We start from the raw sequence: 18382 nt of genomic DNA, 5'->3' as shown, positions 1-18382 counted from the left end.
TAGGGAAGTATGGGGGACCCCACTGCTCCCACCAATGTCTCTCTGGGAGCGGGGGTGAGATCAGAGGGGAGCTGGGTCCCTATGGGGCACAGGAAGATCTGTTGGGGGGCTGTATGGAGGGGAGCTCTCCCTGCCACGCCCCACCCTCACTCTGGGGGCATCTAGAAGGCAAAAGGCCACAGGCAGGGCCGGCCCCGAGGGCCTGGCACCTGCCGCCTGCCGCGTGGTCTGTGGCTGGCAGGGGTCATGCCCTGGGTGGGGGTGGGGCTGTCACATGGCTCATTGTGGCAGCAGAGACACGGGCCAGAGGAACCACAACTGGCCAAATTTGGGGAACGAATCACTTCCCCTTTTCTACCCGCCTGGCCTATGGCAGGGCCCGTGTGTGCAGGGGGCACTGTTCTGCCAGTGCCCCTCACTCCCGACCCGCAGCCCCCTGCTATCGCACCCCTGGCTTCCCCTTAACTCTGCCAGTGCCCCTCACTCCCGACCTGCAGCCCCCTGACAGCACAGCCCTTGGCTCTCCCCCTCGCTCTGCCAGTGCTCCTCACTCCTGATCCGCAGCCCCTGCTATCCCACCCCTGGGTTCCCCTCAGCTCTGCCGGTGCCCCTGACTCCTGATTCGCAGACCCCTGCTAGCCGAAAGCAGCGTGACTGGGGGTCAGGACTCCTGGGTTCTATTCCTGGCTCTGTCCTGACTCGCTGGGAGAGCTCAGGTTCGGTTTCCCGCTCTGCACCATGGGGATAAGGATCCCGACCCTTTCCCCGCGTGGGTGCGAGGCTGGTCCCTGGCGGCCCCTTGAGCACTCAGAGCTCCTGGCAGGGCTCTGATCTCACAGCCCCCCTCCCCCCGTGCTAATCAGGGCTCACACATGGTCTGGTGCGACAGGAGCTGCAGATTAGGGCCCAGCAGCTCCTAACTGCCGTCAGCCCCAGGAACTGGGGGAGCTGCTGGGGGGGGGGGAACCTGATCCCGGCCCCCCACCTCTGTGCAGCCATCGCCCTGGGGCTGGAATCCCCCCTAGACCCCTTGGGAGGCTGCAGGCTCCATGCTGGGAGGTTAGAACTGACTGGGCTGAGGCCTGGCGAGTTCGTCTCATGCAGGCGTCAGGCCGTGGCTGCTGGGCTGGGAGGGAGCAAGGGAAACACTCAGCCCCCCCCCTCCAGCTCATCTGCCCCCTTCTGTGTGCCCAGTGGGGCAGGGGGAGAGATGCAATGGCTTCTGGGATCAGGGGTGAGAGTGAGGCTGGGGGCAGGCAGAGGGGACCCCCAAGGGGGGCTCCCCACTGGAGTGGGAATCAGGTATGTTGTTCCCCCAGTGACCCCTGGGGCTGCCGGGTGGGTCAAAACCCACCACCAACCCCCCAGAGGCCAAGGCACCCAGGACTCAGACCCAGGATTTGGGGACGTGAAGCTGACCCAGTCCCTCACCCCCTTGGTTATTCCAGCCCTGGGCCCCAGCCCAGCTCTTTGGTGCCCCTCAGTCCCGACCTGCAGCCCCATTCTAGCCCAGCCTGCGCTCCCCAGCCCACCGGGGACTGTCTGCCCCGTGTCTCAGCTGGAAAGTTCCCTGCTGCTGGAGTCAGAGCAGATCCAGGGGGTTTATCTCCAGCTCTGCCCCGGTATCAGAGCTGGGGCAGGTGGCCGGGCTGCGCTGGGCCAGTCCGATAAAGCCCAGGTGGCTGGTGATCTACATCCATGCAATTCCCTGAAAGCACTGGGAGGGGTTTTGGGACAGGGAGGTTGTCTCCGCAGGGAAGGCCTGACCTGAGGGGTTGGGTGGGGGGCAATGGGAGTCAGGGGGAGACAGAGCCACCAGGGAACAGGAGAGTAAATAGTTGCTTCAGTCAGTCAGGATCAGAACCCAGGATTCCTGGCTCCCAGCCTCCCGCTCTAACCACTAGACCCCACTCCCCCGAGCTACGGAGAGAACCCAGGAGTCCTGGCTCCCAGCCCCCCCACTCTAACCACTAGACTGTACTCCCTCCCTTGGTTGGGGTCAGGAGGGTGGGGTTCCCTGAATCTTGTTTTGTTTCTCAGGAAATTCGCAGCATTTCTGGTTCCTTGTTTCCTTTGATGAAATTTGAAAGGGGCTGAGGCCGGAAGAGAGAAAATAGTGTGGTATAAAAATCCAGGACAGGCAGGGTTAGGGGGACAGAGAGTGAAGGGACTCCTGGGTTCTATCCCCAGCTCTGGGAGGGGAGTGGGGGGGGGCATGTCTGGGAGCCAGGACTCCTGGGTTCTCTCCCCAGCTCTGGGTGCGCAGTGGGGTCTAGTGGGCAGAGTAGGGGGCTGGGAGGCAGGGCTCCTGGGTTCCCTCCCCAGCTCTACTGTGTGACCTGTGCTGGGCCTTGTTTCACCCACTAGAACCTGCCTGGGGGCATGACAATGATTTGTATTTAGCTGGCACCTTCCATCCCTCAACCTCCTGTGATTCATACACCCTCCTTCCCACCTGGAGGCCCCGGCCTTGTGCTGTGGTGAGGGAGGCTCCTCGCCTCCGACCAGTCAACCACGAACCTTCTACGCCGCTCTGGTCGCTGCGCCTGTAGCAGTACCCCCATTTCACGGGAGGTGAAACTGAGGCACCAAGGCAGGGTGTGTGTGTGACTTGGCCAAAGTCACCCAGCAAGTGAGTGGCAGGAACAGCACCTAGGAACCCTGACTCCCAGCCCCCTGCCCTAACCACTAGACCCCACTCCCCTCCCAGAGCTGGGGGGTGTCCTGACTCCCTGACAGCATCCACCTGCCTCCCAGTGGGAGGGGGCTACCAAGTGGCATCAATCATCCTCCAACGGCAGCAGCCCGGGCTACTGATGGGCCCCACGAGAGGCACCTGGGGGCTGAGTCTAGTGGCTGCCAATGTGGGGGCGGTCTCTGCCCCTTTGTAAATCAGCCCCTGAGTGGGGCAGAATCTGCAGCTGCTTTGAGAGCGTGGGTGGTGGTGGTGGTTTGGGATAATTTCCCAGCCCTGAGTCATCTGGGACCTCCCACCCCCTTGAGTGAAATTAACCAAGTCCCCAGCTAGCCCCCCCATGGGCCACAACCCTCATTCTGATTGGCATAGAGGTTCCCCTTATCACCTTGGTCAGCCAATGAGAGGGAGGTGGGAAAGAGGGAAATGTAGCATTTGAAGGGGGGGGGAAGCTTTGCTCAGAAGGTGGCTCGAGGCAGCTAGCAGCTTGGGGGGGGGTGGAGGAGAGAGGAGCACGTGAGGGGGGTAGGGAGGTGGAGGGGTTGGTCCCCCCACCAGCCCTTGGGCTCTGATTCCCCACCACCCCCAGCCCTGACCTGGGGCCTGGCTGGCTATGGCTTTCACTGATGCTGTCCTGCCCTCCATCAGCAGCCTGGCAGGTTTCTGCCACTTCCAGGAGAAGCAGTCGGAGATCCTCAAGGTAAGGGGGGGCTTGGGGGGCAGGAGCTGCCCCTCACCTCCCTGGCTTGGCCAGCTCTGGGCCTCAGTGGATTTGCTCCAAGGGGTAGAACTGCAAGGGGGGGGGTGTCTCCCCTCTCTGGTGTGAAGCTGTAGTTGTGCTGCTCCCCAGAGGTGGCTGCATTTACAGGCTCTGTGTTCTTGGGGGGCAGGAAGGTTTGGGAGCTTTGTTGATCTAGGCAGGGAAGTGATGGGGGGAGGGGGCAGGAAAAGGCTTTTCCATGCCCCCACCCTGTCCAACCCCACCACAGCTCTGCTGAATTGCATGGGCAGAGCAATGGACGCAGAGTCCTGCCTGGAGCCCACGAGGGCCCTGGGGTAAGACAGACTGCAGACAGGAGGCACCTGGTTGCTGGGGGGGAGGTGGCCCTTCCCTAGGGGGAGGTTTCACTGGGTGGGTGGGTCCTGCTAAGCCGCAGCGCATGGGGCTTGGGGGGCAGGATGCCTGGGTTCCATTCCTAGTTCAGGGGGGGTGGAATCCCCATGTTCAGCTTAAAGGAGCTTCCAGTGAATTGTGCCCCTCAATCCCTGCAGTGTCCCCCACTATCCCAGCCCTGGGGTCCCTGCCCCCAGCTCTGCCAATGCCCCTCACTCCTGACCTGCAGCCCCTGCTCTCCCAGCCCTTCCGGTGCCCCTCACTCCTGACCTGCAGCCCCTGCTCTCCCAGCCCTTCCGGTGCCCCTCACTCCTGACCTGCAGCCCCTGCTCTCCCAGCCCTGTCTAATTACTGAGCATCAGCTGAGCCTCTTCTCTGGGGGTTTTACTGAGCCTGGAGAGGGGCTGGGGCTGAGAGCAGCCCAACTCCCTTCCCTTGCGAGATGAGTGTCTGCATGTGAGGGGGCCCCCACCTCCTCTTTAACATCCTGCCTGCGAGCCCCATCGTGGGGCGCTCTCCCTTCCAGGCAGCCGGAATGGCCCCGTCCCCCTGCTCCGCCAGGAGCTGCTGCGGGGTCCTGATAACAGGTTCTCTTATCTCTGGGTCCCAGCACGGCACAGTGTTGGAGCTGATCCCATGGGCCTGGGGAGGGCTGGGCTGGCGGGAGGCTTGTGGCCAGTTGGTCTCTGGAATTTTGCTCAGTAAAATGATCTAGCTGGAAAAGGGACAAGATGTGCTTAATGTGAGTGTGAGCTGAGGTTAGAACCCAGGAGTCCTGGCTCCCAGGCCCCTGCTCTGACCACTAGCCCCTACTCCCCTCCCAGAGCTAGGGATGGAACCCAGAACTCCTGGCTCTAACCAATAGTCCCTTCTCCCAATGTCTCCCCTGGCCTGATGGAGCCTGTTGGTTTCCTTTCTAGTGGTGGAAGGTGGAAGATACCCCGGCCCCCCCAGCGCCCGGCCCCGTGGACCTAGCCCAGCCCCACAGCTCCCTGCAGCTCAAGCAAGAGGACGAGGAATCCTGCTGGGACCTGGACTTCCTGCTCAGCAATTTCCCCAGCACAGAGGCTGGTGGTCTTGGCCCAGGCGGGGGGATTGAGGCAGGGCCTGGGCTGTGCCAGGCGGATGCCTACATGGGGCAGAGCCCAGGCCGGTACACAGCGGGGGCTGGGCTCCCGGACCCCCCTAGCCTGGTAGCTGAGCTCCTGTTGGGGGACGAGCCCCTGGGCTGCAGCTCGGTGCCTCCCGGCTATGCCCGGGGGCAGGAAAAGGGAGGAGCAGGCACCTTTGGGGGGCATTTGCCAGCATACCCCTCCAGGCCGGACTGTGAGGCCCAGCCCCCCGGCGGGTACGGGGAGCCCCGGCCTGTGGCCCTGCGGCATGGCTACCAGCTGACGTACGGGGGCTATGCCCCACTGGCCCCCACCCTGTTGGCCCGGGGCGCCCCCTACTGCCAGCTGCCTCAGCTGCCCCCCTACGGCCTAGGAGGCAGCTACCAGGCCTTCTGTCACAGCCAGTACCAAGCCCGGTTCCAGCTGTACCGGGGCAGCCCAGCTCTGCTGCCCTCCCCGGCGCCCACGGGCTACCTCGGGCTCCTGGCGCCGCCCGCCCCGCCGCCCGGGGAGCTCCCGGCCAAGCCCAAGAGGAGTCGCAAGGCCTGGGCCCACAAGCGCCCTAGCAGCCACACCTGCAGCCACCCCAGCTGCGGCAAGACCTATACCAAGAGCTCCCACCTCAAGGCCCATCTCCGCACCCACACAGGTGATGGGTGGGGGCTCTGCCTGCACTGGCTGCTGAGGGGGGTGGTTCTGATCTTAGGGGGTGGCATGGGGCAGGGGCTCGGGAGCGGGTGCTGTGGGCAGGACTTGGAGGGAGTCAAAGGGGGGTGCTTGGAGTGGGAGGGCTCAGGATGGGGTACTCCATGGGGGGGTGTTTCAGGGGGCTGCAGGGAGGTCTCTGCAGGGACACTGCATTGCAGGGGGTGCTGGGCTGTGGGATGGGGACGGGGGACTCTGAGATGTGACAGGACCCGTCCCTTTTGGGTTGTGGAAAATGCCTGAGTGGCGACACCTCAGGCTCCAGTCCCTGCAGCCTGACCCGGCCCTGAGGCTGGGGCTTTCATTCCGCCTCCCTGCACTTCCCCCACAGTAGCTACAGAAGCCGTCGCTTCCTGTCCTGAATATTTGCTGGGGTTACTGTGCAGCTGCTAAACAGCCCCTGCGCTCCACCCCAGAGGTGGCTGTATCTCTGTGCTGGATCCCTGTGTAATCAGCTGTTGGGCTCCACCCCAGAGGTGGCTGCCTGGCCTGGGGTGACGTTCCCTCTGTTCCCGGCAGGCGAGAAGCCGTACCACTGCACCTGGGAGGGCTGCGGCTGGAAGTTCGCCCGCTCCGACGAGCTGACACGCCACTACCGCAAGCACACGGGGCAGCGCCCCTTCCAGTGCCGGCTGTGCCAGCGTGCCTTCTCCCGCTCGGACCACCTGGCCCTGCACCTGAAGAGACACTTGTAGTGACCGAGGCTACACTGTGCCTGGCTCTGCCTGCGCCACGGACTGGAGCGGCCGCGCCACCAGCATCGCCCTGTGACTGCCACAGATGCTCGGGGCCAGACGGGCACCGGTCAGCAGCAGAACTGGGGTGGGGGGTGTTTAGGTTTCCTGTGGCTGAGGGGAATGGACCTGGGTGGGGGTTGTCTGAGTGCCCCCTCTTTGAGGGCACTAGGGTGCTTTGGGGGCTGGTAGTTCCCTGGTTGGGGGGCCAGTGGATGTACAGACTCAGCTTGAGGGAGGTATTGTCCTGATCCTGTGTGTGTTTGGGGGGGAGGTTGATCCTGGATCTGCCCCCATCAGCAGCCCTCCCCCTGTGGTCCTGGCCAGCTGTCCTTTGTCCAGTGCCAGCTGCTTCCTTGGTGTGGGGAACCTCTCCCCTCCTGGGGGTGTCTGGAACCCTTCCTCCTGGGATCTGTCCTGCCTGTTGAGAGCACCTGCAACTCACCCCCCTCAGAACCTAGTCTTTCACGAGCAATGCCTAGACTCCAACCTGCTGGCTCCTAGAACCTGCCTGCTCTTGTGGCGCCTAGAACCCAACCCCATGGAACCTGCCTGCTCTTGTGGCACCTAGAACCCGACCCCATGGAACCTGCCTGCTTTTGTGGCACCTAGAGCCCCGTGTGCTAGAACCTGCCCGCTTTTTTTGGCACCTAGAACCCAACCCCCTGGAACCTACTTGCTCTTGTGGAACCTAGAACCCACCCCTGGAGTCTGGAGATCCTTCCTTAAAACCCCACTGCTATGGGGTCCTCTCTTGCACTGGGGTCCCCTCTTGCACTGGAGCTGAGCAGGCAGCACTGAGGCAGGTGCTCCCTAGTGGCAGTGAGCCATTTAATCAGGTTCTTTTCTTTCCTCTTCAGCAGCGACAATCAGCAGCTGTCTCCTTATTAAATGTCGGGGGGGGGGGGGCTGAGATACTCAGACTTTATAAACCCCAAGAGATGGGGGTCCAGCATCTTTTCCCTTTAGGGGGTGCTGGCTTTGCTCTGGCCCCAGGGCAGGGAACTGGCTGGCTGGGGACTGGGATGTGAGGCCTTTCCCTGCTAAGGGGAGCTGGATGACTTACTTTAATCATTAAAGAACCAGCTGTAATTTCCAGCTCCATGAAATGAGTTTGAGTCTCAGATCCATTCCCATGATCCTCTTCTCTTCTCCCCCTGCAGAGGCTAAACTGTTACAATCCCTCCCTGGTGCCCCAGCTTCTGCCATCCTTGGGGTAGGGGTGGGGATTGGGCCAGGCCCAGAGGAGCAGGGTGAGGAGAAGCAGTGGGGATGGGGATGGGGGGACTTCTCTGAATGAACTGACTCCATTCAGAACAGCTGCTGGCCCTGGCCTCATCTCACAGGGGTAGCAACTTGACCTCCCAGCTCAGCATACACAAGCTGTGGGACTCTTTGAAGGAGTAAATTTACTCCCAGAGTAACTCTTTCCTGTTTCAGGGACCCAGTTCTTCTGTCTTCATCCATCAGTTCTGTAATTGATGCCTGTGACCAGATTCCCTTTCTTTTCAGTGTTTCTCCCCCTGCCTAGTGTGTGTCATATGCCCTATACTGCTATTGGCAAATGGGCATTCCCCTTGCTGTGTCTTCCATGCAGAATCCACACCCCATTGTGTTTGAACTCCTAACCCAGGAGAGGTTTGAAATGAAGTTTTCTCTGCCCTGGCTCTTTGAAAGTGTGTCCTGGTGGATTGAAAAGTAACAGCTGCAGGGGGTGACTCTGCCGAAGTATCACGGAAGTGCTTACCTAGCTTGGGGTCTTTGTCAGGCTGGGTGCTGCACAGTGAGGAACAGCTCTTGCTCTACATTGCCTCAGTTTCCCCTCCCACCCCATGTCTCCGATTATGAAAGGGACTTGCCCCAGCTCAGAGACCAGGTCCGTGGCAGAGTGGGGAGGAGAACCCAGGAGTCCTGACTCCTGGTAGGGGGCCCTGGTCATTCAGCCAGGTGGCCTCCCAGACCCTAGTGAATAAGATTGAATTTTGTTTCATGACTGCGGGGGGGGGGCAGCACCTGGGAAGCTGGGGGCACAAGGGGTCCTGGGCTGAGATTGGGGCCCTGAGTGCTACTGTAATGCACCTAATAAATCATGTACCACACCCAGCACAATGGGGCCCTGGGCTGAGATTGGCACCCCTGAGTGCTACCGTAATGCGCCTAATGAATGATGTACTGCACCTGGCACAATCATGTCCTGAGTTATGACTGGGGCTCTCAGGTGCTATGGTAGGTCCCTTCCCCAAGTGGCTTCTGCCCTGAATTCCCAACTTGCTATTTTAACTGTAACATCATAACCCATCCCCACTAACCATTCTCCGGCCCTCTGGCTAATTATGAGCCCCACCAACGGAGAGGTGAGTTTCAGAGTCCCGGGCAAAGCAGCTCCCTCTGCCACACTATCAGCTCCAGCTTGTCTCATTTCAGTAAAAGACCTGCTGTATTAATGAAAAATAAACCTCCTATGGGTTGCTCCCTTTCCCGGCAGTGAGTCTTTCCAGGCCTTGGCCCCGGTGCATGGAACCAGCCCTCACATTGGTGCATTTTGCCTTCACATGCTTAAAAATCTCAGAGCCCATTCCAATGTCTTGGGGCAATCGGCCTCCTCTGGTCCCTGGGCGCAGGGCTGTTCAGCCCGTCCCCCAGAAGGGCTTGGGGTTCAGAGGGCGAGCAGGCTCTCGTGCAGAGCGCTTGAGTTACCTCCGCCAGGAGATCTCAAAGTGGGACCTCAGACTGTCAAATGATGGGGCTAGAACTGGAGGAAGCTCCACCAGGATCTTTCTCTTCTCCCTGCCTCGTAACGTGAACTTGGGGGGACAGTCAGCACCAGGTAGGGTGACCAGAGAGCAAGTGTGAAAAATTGGGATGGGGTGGGGGCTAATAGGAGCCTATATAAGAAAAACACAAAAATCGGGACTGTCCCTATAAAATCGGGACATCTGGTCACCCTAGCACCCAGGAGCGGTGACAAATTCAAATCCAATGCAAGGAATGATACCCCTGTGGTTAGCCAGTGGAATTCACTGCTACTGGATGGTGCTTGGGAAGAGGGCTGGGAGGGTGAGCTGGCCCCTGAAACTAGCCAAAGGAGGCATGAATGCTGATGACAATTTGGGAAGGAGTATTAACCTCGTACCTTGACGTGCCAGGGCTGAAGGGGATCTCTAGCAGAGTGCACGGTGTGACCTATGAGGGGGCAGATTGTCCCCCAGGTGCTACTTCAGGGGGTCTTACAGCTTCCCCTGTGGCAGCCGCTACTGAGCCGGCGGAGCCGGGATACCGGGCTAGATGGGCCTCGGGTCTGATCCTGCCTAGCACGCCCAGTTCCTCGTGTAATTACGAATGGGTGTTTTCCTACCAGTGTGACTCTAGCTCCGGGACGTTCTCCGGGTGGGTTCCGCAGGGGGCTCAGCCCGGGGGGCGCACAATGGCCCCGATCCACGAATTGCATCAATTACCTTTTTACCAGCAAAAGTGTGTGTGTGGGGGGTCTGATAGGGTCGCTGCTCCCCCTGGTGGTGTGAAGATGCAGCTACCGCGCTACGCTTCAGCCTGGCTGATTTAGGGGGACATCTTGCAGGAAAGCACCCCAAATCCAGCCCTGCCCCCAGCCGCTTCCGTGCCAAGGCCAGTCAGCCTGTGGATTTGGGAGTGTGTGGCTGACACGTTTGTGAAACACGGAGGGGCACTCGCCCTTGGCAGCAGTGGGGGGGTCGGAGAAGAGCCACAGGAATGATGAAAGGGTTGTGAGACAAACCTACAGACTTAACCCCCCCCCCGGGCTTCTGGTGGGGAGGTCAGTGCCCGGAGCCCTGGAGCTTCCCCGGGGGTTCCCAGCAGGTTCTGATCCTGCCTAGCACGCCCAGTTCCTCGTGTAATTACGAATGGGCCTTTCCCGTCCATTCCCCGGCTGCAGCCCAGGAGCTGTGAAATGGCCCAGGACAGCCAGCACCCCTGGGAGTCATGCAGGGTCGCCAGGGATGCGAGGTCACCCTAACTACACCACTGGCCCTGCACCTCTCCCGGCAGAGGGATAATGAGCCCGGTGCAGCGGCAGGAGCACGGCCGTAGCGCAGACCAGGCCTCAGCTAGCCCCATGGATTTGGGGTAACGCAGGGAGGGGGAAGGGCTGGCTCGGTCCCAGGCTGAAAGTACCGATGTGGTGGAGGGGTGGGGTGGAGGCTCCGGCACTGACAGCTTGTCTAGCTGGTTGGTTTTTCCAGGAGATCTGGGCGAGTTGAGACAGGGATTCGCTCGGGGCCTGAGTCATGTGGGTGGGGTGAAGGAATCGGCACATGGGGCTTTGCAGCAACAGGAGCCCTGGGGAACATCTTAGCTACAGCGCACGGGGCTGCCCCTGCGCAGGGAAGAGGCTAAAGCCTCTCGAAGAGATTGAGATCCCCACAGCGCCAGGCACTGCCCAGACCCCAACTGAGATCAGGGCCCCATTGTGCCAGGCGCTGCCCAGACCCCGACTGAGATCAGGGCCCCATTGTGCCAGGCGCTGCCCAGACCCCGACTGAGATCAGGGCCCCATTGTGCCGGGCGCTGCCCAGACCCCGACCGGGATCAGGGCCCCGTCGCGCTGGGAGCTGCCCAGACCCCGACCAAAATCAGGGCTCCCACTGGGCCAGACACTGCCCAGACCCCGAACGAGATCGGGGCCCCCACTGGGCCAGGAGCTGCCCAGACCCTGACCGAGATCAGGGCTCCCATTGTGCCGGGAGCTGCCCAGACCCCGACCGAGATCAGGGCTCCCACTGGGCCAGACACTGCCCAGACCCCGACCCGAGATCAGGGCCCCACTGGGCCAGGCGCTGCCCAGACCCCGACCGAGATCAGGGCCCCCACTGGGCCAGACACTGTACAGACCCTGAAGAGCTCAGATGCTGAATAGACACAGGATGTGGAGGGGAAACTGAGGCGCAGCGTGGGGACGCGACATACCCGAGGTCAGGGGCCGAGTTTGGGAACGGAGCCCAGGCGGCCGGACTCCCAGTTGAATGCAGAAGCCTTTGGGCCAGGCTGCCCCTCTCAGACTAGGCGGGAGGAGAGCACCCCCTGCTGTGCCCTCTGGGGACAGTCACCCCCAAGGCCAAGGGGTTGCCCTGTCCCTCCTCCCTCTGGGGGTGGTTGGTGAACTGGCTGCCAGGGGATGCCCAGTAGCCATGGATACAGGGACCTCTCACATACACATTCCTGGCTCTCTCCCAGGTCTTGGGGGGGGGGAGTGTGTTATGGAGATACATTCCCCCCCCCCCGCCATGTTGTATCCCATGTGTTCTAGCTTGTTGCTAAGCAACCTGTGGTATGGCGATGGCAACCGTAACTGGGCAATGTGGGGTGGTGACCAGCCCAGTCGGGGGGGAGAGGCTGTGTCACATCAGACCCCCCACTCCATAAGAGAAGGATGGATGCTGTGTGAGTGCAGCCCGCTATGGGTCTGAGCTCCAGTACTGCTGTCCCCTCTAGGGGATTCCCCATCAGCTCAGGTGTCCTGTCCTGGCTGCTGCATAAGGGGGGGCGATTGTGGGGGGAGGGGAGAGCTCAGCCCTGGCTTTACTGTCTGTGCCAGGCATTGCCCCCACCCCCCCGCTATGCCATAGACCAGCCAGGGTCTGTCCCCGCCCCCACCCACTCTGCAGGCCCTTCTCTTTGAGGAGAGGGGGCTGGGGCTCCCTCTGAGATCCACATCCCCTGTCCATTGCCCTCAGCCCGCCCCCACGGGAGCCGTCCCTGGGCATCAGCCTGTATGGGGACCTCTGTAACGACTGGTGGGGGGGCAGCATGTGGAGATCCATAGGGCTGAGCGACCCAGGGGATGGAGCCCCCTGTCGGCGGTGGCGGGGAGGGGGGGCACCCCCTCGGGGGGGACTGACTGATGCGAGGGGGGCCCTGACCCCCACTATGCTGCAGGAGGGTGGCGGAGGAGAACACCTGGCTGCAGGAGCTCATCGTGGAGGAGCTAGCGCAGGCCGAGCGCTGGCAGGGGCACTACGAGGGGCTGCTGGGGCACCAGGCCCGGCTCCATGCCCTGCTGCAGGCCCAGAGGTGAGACCCCCCCAGCTGTGGGGCGGGGAGGGGCGAGGCAGGGAGCCTTGGTGGGGGAGGTGCATGGGGGGGGAGCCTGTGCTGTGGTCTCTGAGGGGCAGGGAGGGCCATGCCCTGGGTGTGCCCCCCACCTCATGCCCCCTTGTCCCCACAGCCTGGAGTCGCTGGAGCAGGCAGCCCGGGCGCTGCGGGACGAGCTGGAGGAGGCTCAGGGCGCCTTGTGGGAGCAGCAAGAGCAGAGCCGCCGGTGCCACGTCCACCAGCTGGTAAGAGCGCCACGGCACCATGGGGACCCACGGTAACCAGTACCACAGCAACCAGCACCATGGCACCATAGGGACCCATGGCAACCAGTACCACAGCAACCAGCGCCACGGCACCATGGGGACCCACGGGACCCACGGCAACCATGGGGACCCACGGCAACCACAGCAACCAGCGCCACGGCACCAAGGGGACCCATGGCAACCTGTACCACAGCAACCAGCGCCACGGCACCATGGGGACCCACGGCAACCAGTACCACAGCAACCAGCGCCACGGCACCATGGGGACCCACGGCAACCAGTACCACAGCAACCAGCACCATGGCACCATAGGGACCCATGGCAACCAGTACCACAGCAACCAGCGCCATGGCACCATGGGGACCAATGGCATAGCAACCAGGGGCCAGATTGGAGCCAGCGCCCCCTAGAGGGGACAGGCCCCGAGCCTCATTCCCTGCCTGCCTGCCCCCAGCCAGTTCCCTGCCATGGGGCCGATCAGACCAGCACCCCCCAGAGGGGACAGGCTGTATATGTCAGTTCTCTTTCCTAGGAGCCATCTGGTCCCCCTAGACTGGCCAGCAGCAGGGGGATGTGGCTGCAGACTCTAGCGAGCGGGGTGGGAGCTGTGGAGGGGGGTCTGCATTAGCACAGGGCTAGGACCCAAGCCCCCCTCACCAAGGGATCAGTCCCCCTGCCCCCCCCGACTTTTCAGCAGCAATTTCCCCTTGCCATGCAGGAAAAAGAAAACCAGAGATTGGCTGAGACCATTCAGGAGCTGGAGGGAAAGGTGAGTCTAGGCGGGGAGAGGGCTGGGAGTCAGGACTCCTGGGTTCGATCCCTTGGGCCTCAGTTTCCCCATCTGGCCTTTGAGGTGCTCTGGGATCCACATCCAGATAGGGTCATTGTCCACAGCTGGGAGCCTCCATTCCTTGCGAGGGGGGGCGCCCTGCAGGTCCCACCCAATCCTTCCCACCACCATTAATCCCCCCCGCCACCTGCATGCTCAGCGGCTGCCGCTCCCCCGACAGGTCTCCAAGCAGAGAGCGTGGGAGAAGACCCACAAGCAGGCTCTGCAGCAGCTGCGGGTGCAGGGGGACGAGCTGCAGGTGAACTGGGGGGGAGGCTGGGGTTGGGGCACACACTGAGTATGGGGGACAGCAGTGCAGAGACCAACTCCCTCATCTACCCCCAGGGCTGGGAGGGGTGGGCAGAGCCCCTCCTCATACACACCAGCCCCCCACCCCATGATGCTCCCCTGTACCCCACAGCAGGGGCAGCTCGGGCACCAACAAGGAGGCCCCCTGCACCAGCTTGCCTCCTTCTCAGCTTCCATCTAGGGAAACTGAGTCACTGAGGTGTGTTCCGTCCGGGTGGGACAACGGCTTCTGAACCATGGACGTCCACCCAGCGTGGGTCTGCTGGGGAATCCAGACCCCACAGAGACTATTCCTGAGGCACAAGGGAGGGTCTTGGGGGGTCTCTGACACCCCTTCCCCCCAGCCATGGGCAGCAGCAACTCCTGTGGTGGGCATGGGGAACCCAACTGATGGACAGGGCTAGTGTGTGTGTGGGCGGAGGCAGGGGGCTTAGGGCAACCCTGTGTTTTTCCTTCCCCGCCAGAGGCAACTGTGGGATGTGGAGGCCAATCGCCAGGCGAAGGCCGACAGGATCCGGGAGGTAAGGCCAGGCCCCAGCCCCAGATCTCAACACAGGCCCCTCGCTCCCGACCTGCAGCCCCCTGCTAGCCCAACCCTGCCTCTCCTGCTCTACTGGTGCCCCTCATTTCTGACCCGCAGCCCCCTGCTAGCCTTCTAAACTTCCCCCTCTGCACCCCGTTCCGCCCCAGCCAGCGATCCCTAGAACCCGCCCCCAACCTTCCCCCTCAGCACCCTGTTCCGCCCCAGCCTGCGATCCCTAGAACCCGCCCCCCAACCTTCCCCCTCTGCACCCCGTTCCGCCCCGGCCTGCGATCCCTAGAACCCGCCCCCCAACCTTCCCCCTCTGCACCCCGTTCTGCCCCAGCCTGCGATCCCTAGAACCCGCCCCCCAACCTTCCCCCTCTGCACCCCGTTCCGCCCCAGCCTGCGATCCCTAGAACCCGCCCCCCAACCTTCCCCCTCTGCACCCTGTTCCCCCCCAGCCTGCGATCCCTAGAACCCGCCCCCAACCTTCCCCCTCTGCACCCTGTTCTGCCCCAGTCTGCGATCCCTAGAACCCGCCCCCAACCTTCCCCCTCTGCACCCCGTTCCGCCCCAGCCTGCGATCCCTAGAACCCGCCCCCAACCTTCCCCCTCTGCATCCCGTTCCGCCCCAGCCTGCGATCCCTAGAACCCGCCCCCAACCTTCCCCTCTGCACCCCGTTCCGCCCCAGCCTGCGATCCCTAGAACCCGCCCCAACCTTCCCCCTCTGCACCCTGTTCCACCCCAGCCTGCGATCCCTAGAACCCGCCCCCAACCTTCCCCCTCTGCACCCCGTTCCGCCCCAGACTGTGATCCCTAGAACCCGCCCCCAACCTTCCCCCTCTGCACCCTGTTCCGCCCCAGCCTGTGATCCCTAGAACTCGCCCCCAACCTTCCCCCTCAGCACCCTGTTCCGCCCCAGCCTGCGATCCCTAGAACCCGCCCCCAACCTTCCCCCTCTGCACCCCGTTCCGCCCCAGCCTGCGATCCCTAGAACCCGCCCCCAACCTTCCCCCTCTGCACCCCGTTCCGCCCCAGCCTGCGATCCCTAGAACCCGCCCCCAACCTTCCCCCTCTGCACCCTGTTCTGCCCCAGCCTGCGATCTCTAGAACCCGCCCCCAACCTTCCCCCTCTGCACCCTGTTCTGCCCCAGCCTGCGATCCCTAGAACCTGCCCCCAACCTTCCCCCTCTGCGCCCTGTCCTGCCCCAGCCTGCGATCCCTAGAACTCGCCCCCAACCTTCCCCCTCTGCACCCCGTTCCGCCCCAGCCTGTGATCCCTAGAACTCGCCCCCAACCTTCCTCCTCTGCACCCCGTTCCACCACAGCCTGCGATCCCTAGAACTCGCCCCCAACCTTCCTCCTCTGCACCCCGTTCCACCACAGCCTGCGATCCCTAGAACCCGCCCCCAACCTTCCGCCTCTGCACCCCGTTCCGCCCCAGCCTGTGATCCCTAGAACTCACCCCCAACCTTCCCCCTCTGCACCCCGTTCCGCCCCAGCCTGTGATCCCTAGAACTCACCCCCAACCTTCCCCCTCTGCACCCCGTTCCGCCCCAGCCTGCGATCCCTAGAACCTGCCCCCAACCTTCCCCCTCTGCACCCCGTTCCGCCCCAGCCTGCGATCTCTAGAACCCGCCCCCAACCTTCCCCCTCTGCACCCTGTTCTGCCCCAGCCTGCGATCCCTAGAACCTGCCCCAACCTTCCCCCTCTGCACCCCGTTCCGCCCCAGCCTGCGATCCCTAGAACCCGCCCCCAACCTTCCCCCTCTGCATCCCGTTCCGCCCCAGCCTGCGATCCCTAGAACCCGCCCCTAACCTTCCCCTCTGCACCCCGTTCCACCCCAGCCTGCGATCCCTAGAACCCGCCCCCAACCTTCCCCCTCTGCACCCTGTTCTGCCCCAGCCTGCGATCCCTAGAACCTGCCCCCCAACCTTACCCCTCTGCACCCTGTTCCGCCGCAGCCTGCGATCCCTAGAACCTGCCCCCAATCTTCCCCCTCTGCACCGTTCCGCCCCAGCCTGCGATCCCTAGAGCCCACCCCCAACCTTCCCCCTCTGCACCCCGTTCCGCCCCAGCCTGCGATCCCTAGAACCCGCCCCCAACCTTCCCCCTCTGCACCCCGTTCCACCCCAGCCTGTGATCCCTAGAACCCGCCCCCAACCTTCCCCCTCTGCACCCCGTTCCGCCCCAGCCTGTGATCCCTAGAACTCACCCCCAACCTTCCCCCTCTGCACCCCGTTCCGCCCCAGCCTGCGATCCCTAGAACCCGCCCCCAACCTTCCCCCTCTGCACCCTGTTCCGCCCCAGCCTGCGATCCCTAGAACCTGCCCCCAACCTTCCCCCTCTGCACCCTGTTCTGCCCCAGCCTGCGATCCCTAGAGCCCACCCCCAACCTTCCCCCTCTGCGCCCCGTTCCGCCCCAGCCTGCGATCCCAAGAACCCGCCCCCAACCTTCCCCCTCTGCACCCTGTTCCGCCCCAGCCTGCGATCCCTAGAACCTGCCCCCAACCTTCCCCCTCTGCACCCTGTTCTGCCCCAGCCTGCGATCCCTAGAGCCCACCCCCAACCTTCCCCCTCTGCGCCCTGTTCCAACCCAGCCTGCGATCCCTAGAACCCGCCCCCAACCTTCCCCCTCTGCACCCCGTTCCGCCCCAGCCTGTGATCCCTAGAACTCACCCCCAACCTTCCCCCTCTGCACCCTGTTCTGCCCCAGCCTGCGATCCCTAGAACCTGCCCCAACCTTCCCCCTCTGCACCCCGTTCCGCCCCAGCCTGCGATCCCTAGAACCCGCCCCTAACCTTCCCCTCTGCACCCCGTTCCGCCCAAGCCTGCGATCCCTAGAACCCGCCCCCAACCTTCCCCCTCTGCACCCTGTTCTGCCCCAGCCTGCGATCCCTAGAACCTGCCCCCAACCTTCCCCCTCTGCACCGTTCCGCCCCAGCCTGCGATCCCTAGAACCCACCCCCAACCTTCCCCCTCTGCACCCTGTTCCGCCCCAGTCTGTGATCCCTAGAACCTGCCCCCAACCCTCCCCCTCTGCACCCTGTTCCCCCCCAGCCTGCGATCCCTAGAACCCGCCCCCAACACTCCCCCTCTGCACCCCGTTCCGCCCCAGCCTGTGATCCCTAGAACCTGCCAGCCTTCCCCCTCTGCACCCTGTTCCGCCCCAGCTTGCGATCCCTAGAACCCGCCCCCAACCTTCCCCCTCTGCACCCTCTTCCGCCCCGGCCTGCGATCCCTAGAACCTGCCCCCAACCCTCCCCCTCTGCACCCTGTTCCCCCCCAGCCTGCGATCCCTAGAACCCGCCCCCCAACCTTCCCCCTCTGCACCCTGTTCCCCCCCAGCCTGCGATCCCTAGAGCCCGCCCCCAACCTTCCCCCTCTGCACCCTGTTCCCCCCCAGCCTGCGATCCCTAGAACCCGCCCCAACCTTCCCCCTCTGCACCCCGTTCCCCCCCAGCCTGCAATCCCTAGAACCCGCCCCCAACCTTCCCCCTCTGCACCCTGTTCTGCCCCAGCCTGCGATCCCTAGAACCTGCCCCCAACCTTCCCCCTCTGCACCGTTCCGCCCCAGCCTGCGATCCCTAGAACCCGCCCCAACCTTCCCCCTCTGCACCCCGTTCCACCCCAGCCTGTGATCCCTAGAACCCACCCCCCAACCTTCCCCCTCTGCACCCTCTTCCGCCCCGGCCTGCGATCCCTAGAACCCACCCCCAACCTTCCCCCTCTGCACCCCGTTCCGCCCCAGTTTGCGATCCCTAGAACCTGCCCCCAACCTTCCCCCTCTGCACCCCGTTCCGCCCCGGCCTGCGATCCCTAGAACCTGCCCCCAACCTTCCCCCTCTGCACCCTGTTCCCCCCCAGCCTGCGATCCCTAGAGCCCGCCCCCAACCTTCCCCCTCTGCACCCTGTTCCCCCCCAGCCTGCGATCCCTAGAACCTGCCCCCAAACTTCCCCCTCTTCACTCTGTTCCCCCCCAGCCTGTGATCCCTAGAACCCGCCCCCAACCTTCCGCCTCTGC

General features: G+C 63.3%; 2 protein-coding genes and 1 long non-coding RNA gene across 9 annotated transcripts in view; 2 read left to right on the top strand and 1 right to left on the bottom strand.

Moving 5' to 3' along the window:
* Positions 1–475: 475 nt before the first annotated feature.
* Positions 476–17284, bottom strand: LOC115642466. Of its 2 annotated transcripts, XR_003998195.1 has the most exons (6): positions 16976–17284; positions 16802–16859; positions 16628–16685; positions 15598–16280; positions 14468–14493; positions 476–491 (listed from the first exon to the last, which is right to left on the bottom strand). It is a non-coding gene; the product is annotated as an uncharacterized LOC115642466 (long non-coding RNA). The 2 variants fall into 2 exon arrangements; XR_003998196.1 differs by lacking the exons at positions 476–491; positions 14468–14493 and adding an exon at positions 15374–15423.
* KLF1 (Kruppel like factor 1) lies at positions 3217–8036 on the top strand. Its single transcript, XM_030545993.1, has 3 exons — positions 3217–3395; positions 4730–5570; positions 6146–8036. Exons 1-3 carry the CDS (start codon positions 3309–3311, stop codon positions 6319–6321), a joined length of 1104 nt encoding a protein of 367 aa, XP_030401853.1. The 5' UTR covers positions 3217–3308; the 3' UTR covers positions 6322–8036.
* Positions 6346–18382, top strand: part of DNASE2 (deoxyribonuclease 2, lysosomal) — a 25262-nt gene continuing 13225 nt past the window's right edge. Inside the window, exons 1-6 of one of the 6 annotated variants that reach the window (XM_030545981.1) lie at positions 6350–6430; positions 12274–12408; positions 12563–12674; positions 13414–13464; positions 13706–13783; positions 14298–14354. Coding sequence is in view for 2 of the 6 variants with exons in the window: in XM_030545979.1 (XP_030401839.1) it covers positions 6407–6430; positions 13414–13464; positions 13706–13783; positions 14298–14354 (210 nt within the window). In the remaining 4 variants the exon portion in view is untranslated. Of the gene's footprint in view, positions 6431–12273; positions 12409–12562; positions 12675–12896; positions 12976–13413; positions 13465–13705; positions 13784–14297; positions 14355–18382 lie in introns of those variants that run through there. The other 5 variants (XM_030545982.1, XM_030545979.1, XM_030545977.1 and 2 more) reach the window with 5 other exon arrangements.

Source organism: Gopherus evgoodei, unplaced genomic scaffold (assembly GCF_007399415.2).
Source record: "Gopherus evgoodei ecotype Sinaloan lineage unplaced genomic scaffold, rGopEvg1_v1.p scaffold_40_arrow_ctg1, whole genome shotgun sequence".
Lineage (NCBI taxonomy): Eukaryota > Metazoa > Chordata > Testudines > Testudinidae > Gopherus > Gopherus evgoodei.
The sequence above is the reverse complement of the archived record's forward strand: the minus strand, read 5'-3'. Positions and strand labels throughout refer to the sequence as shown.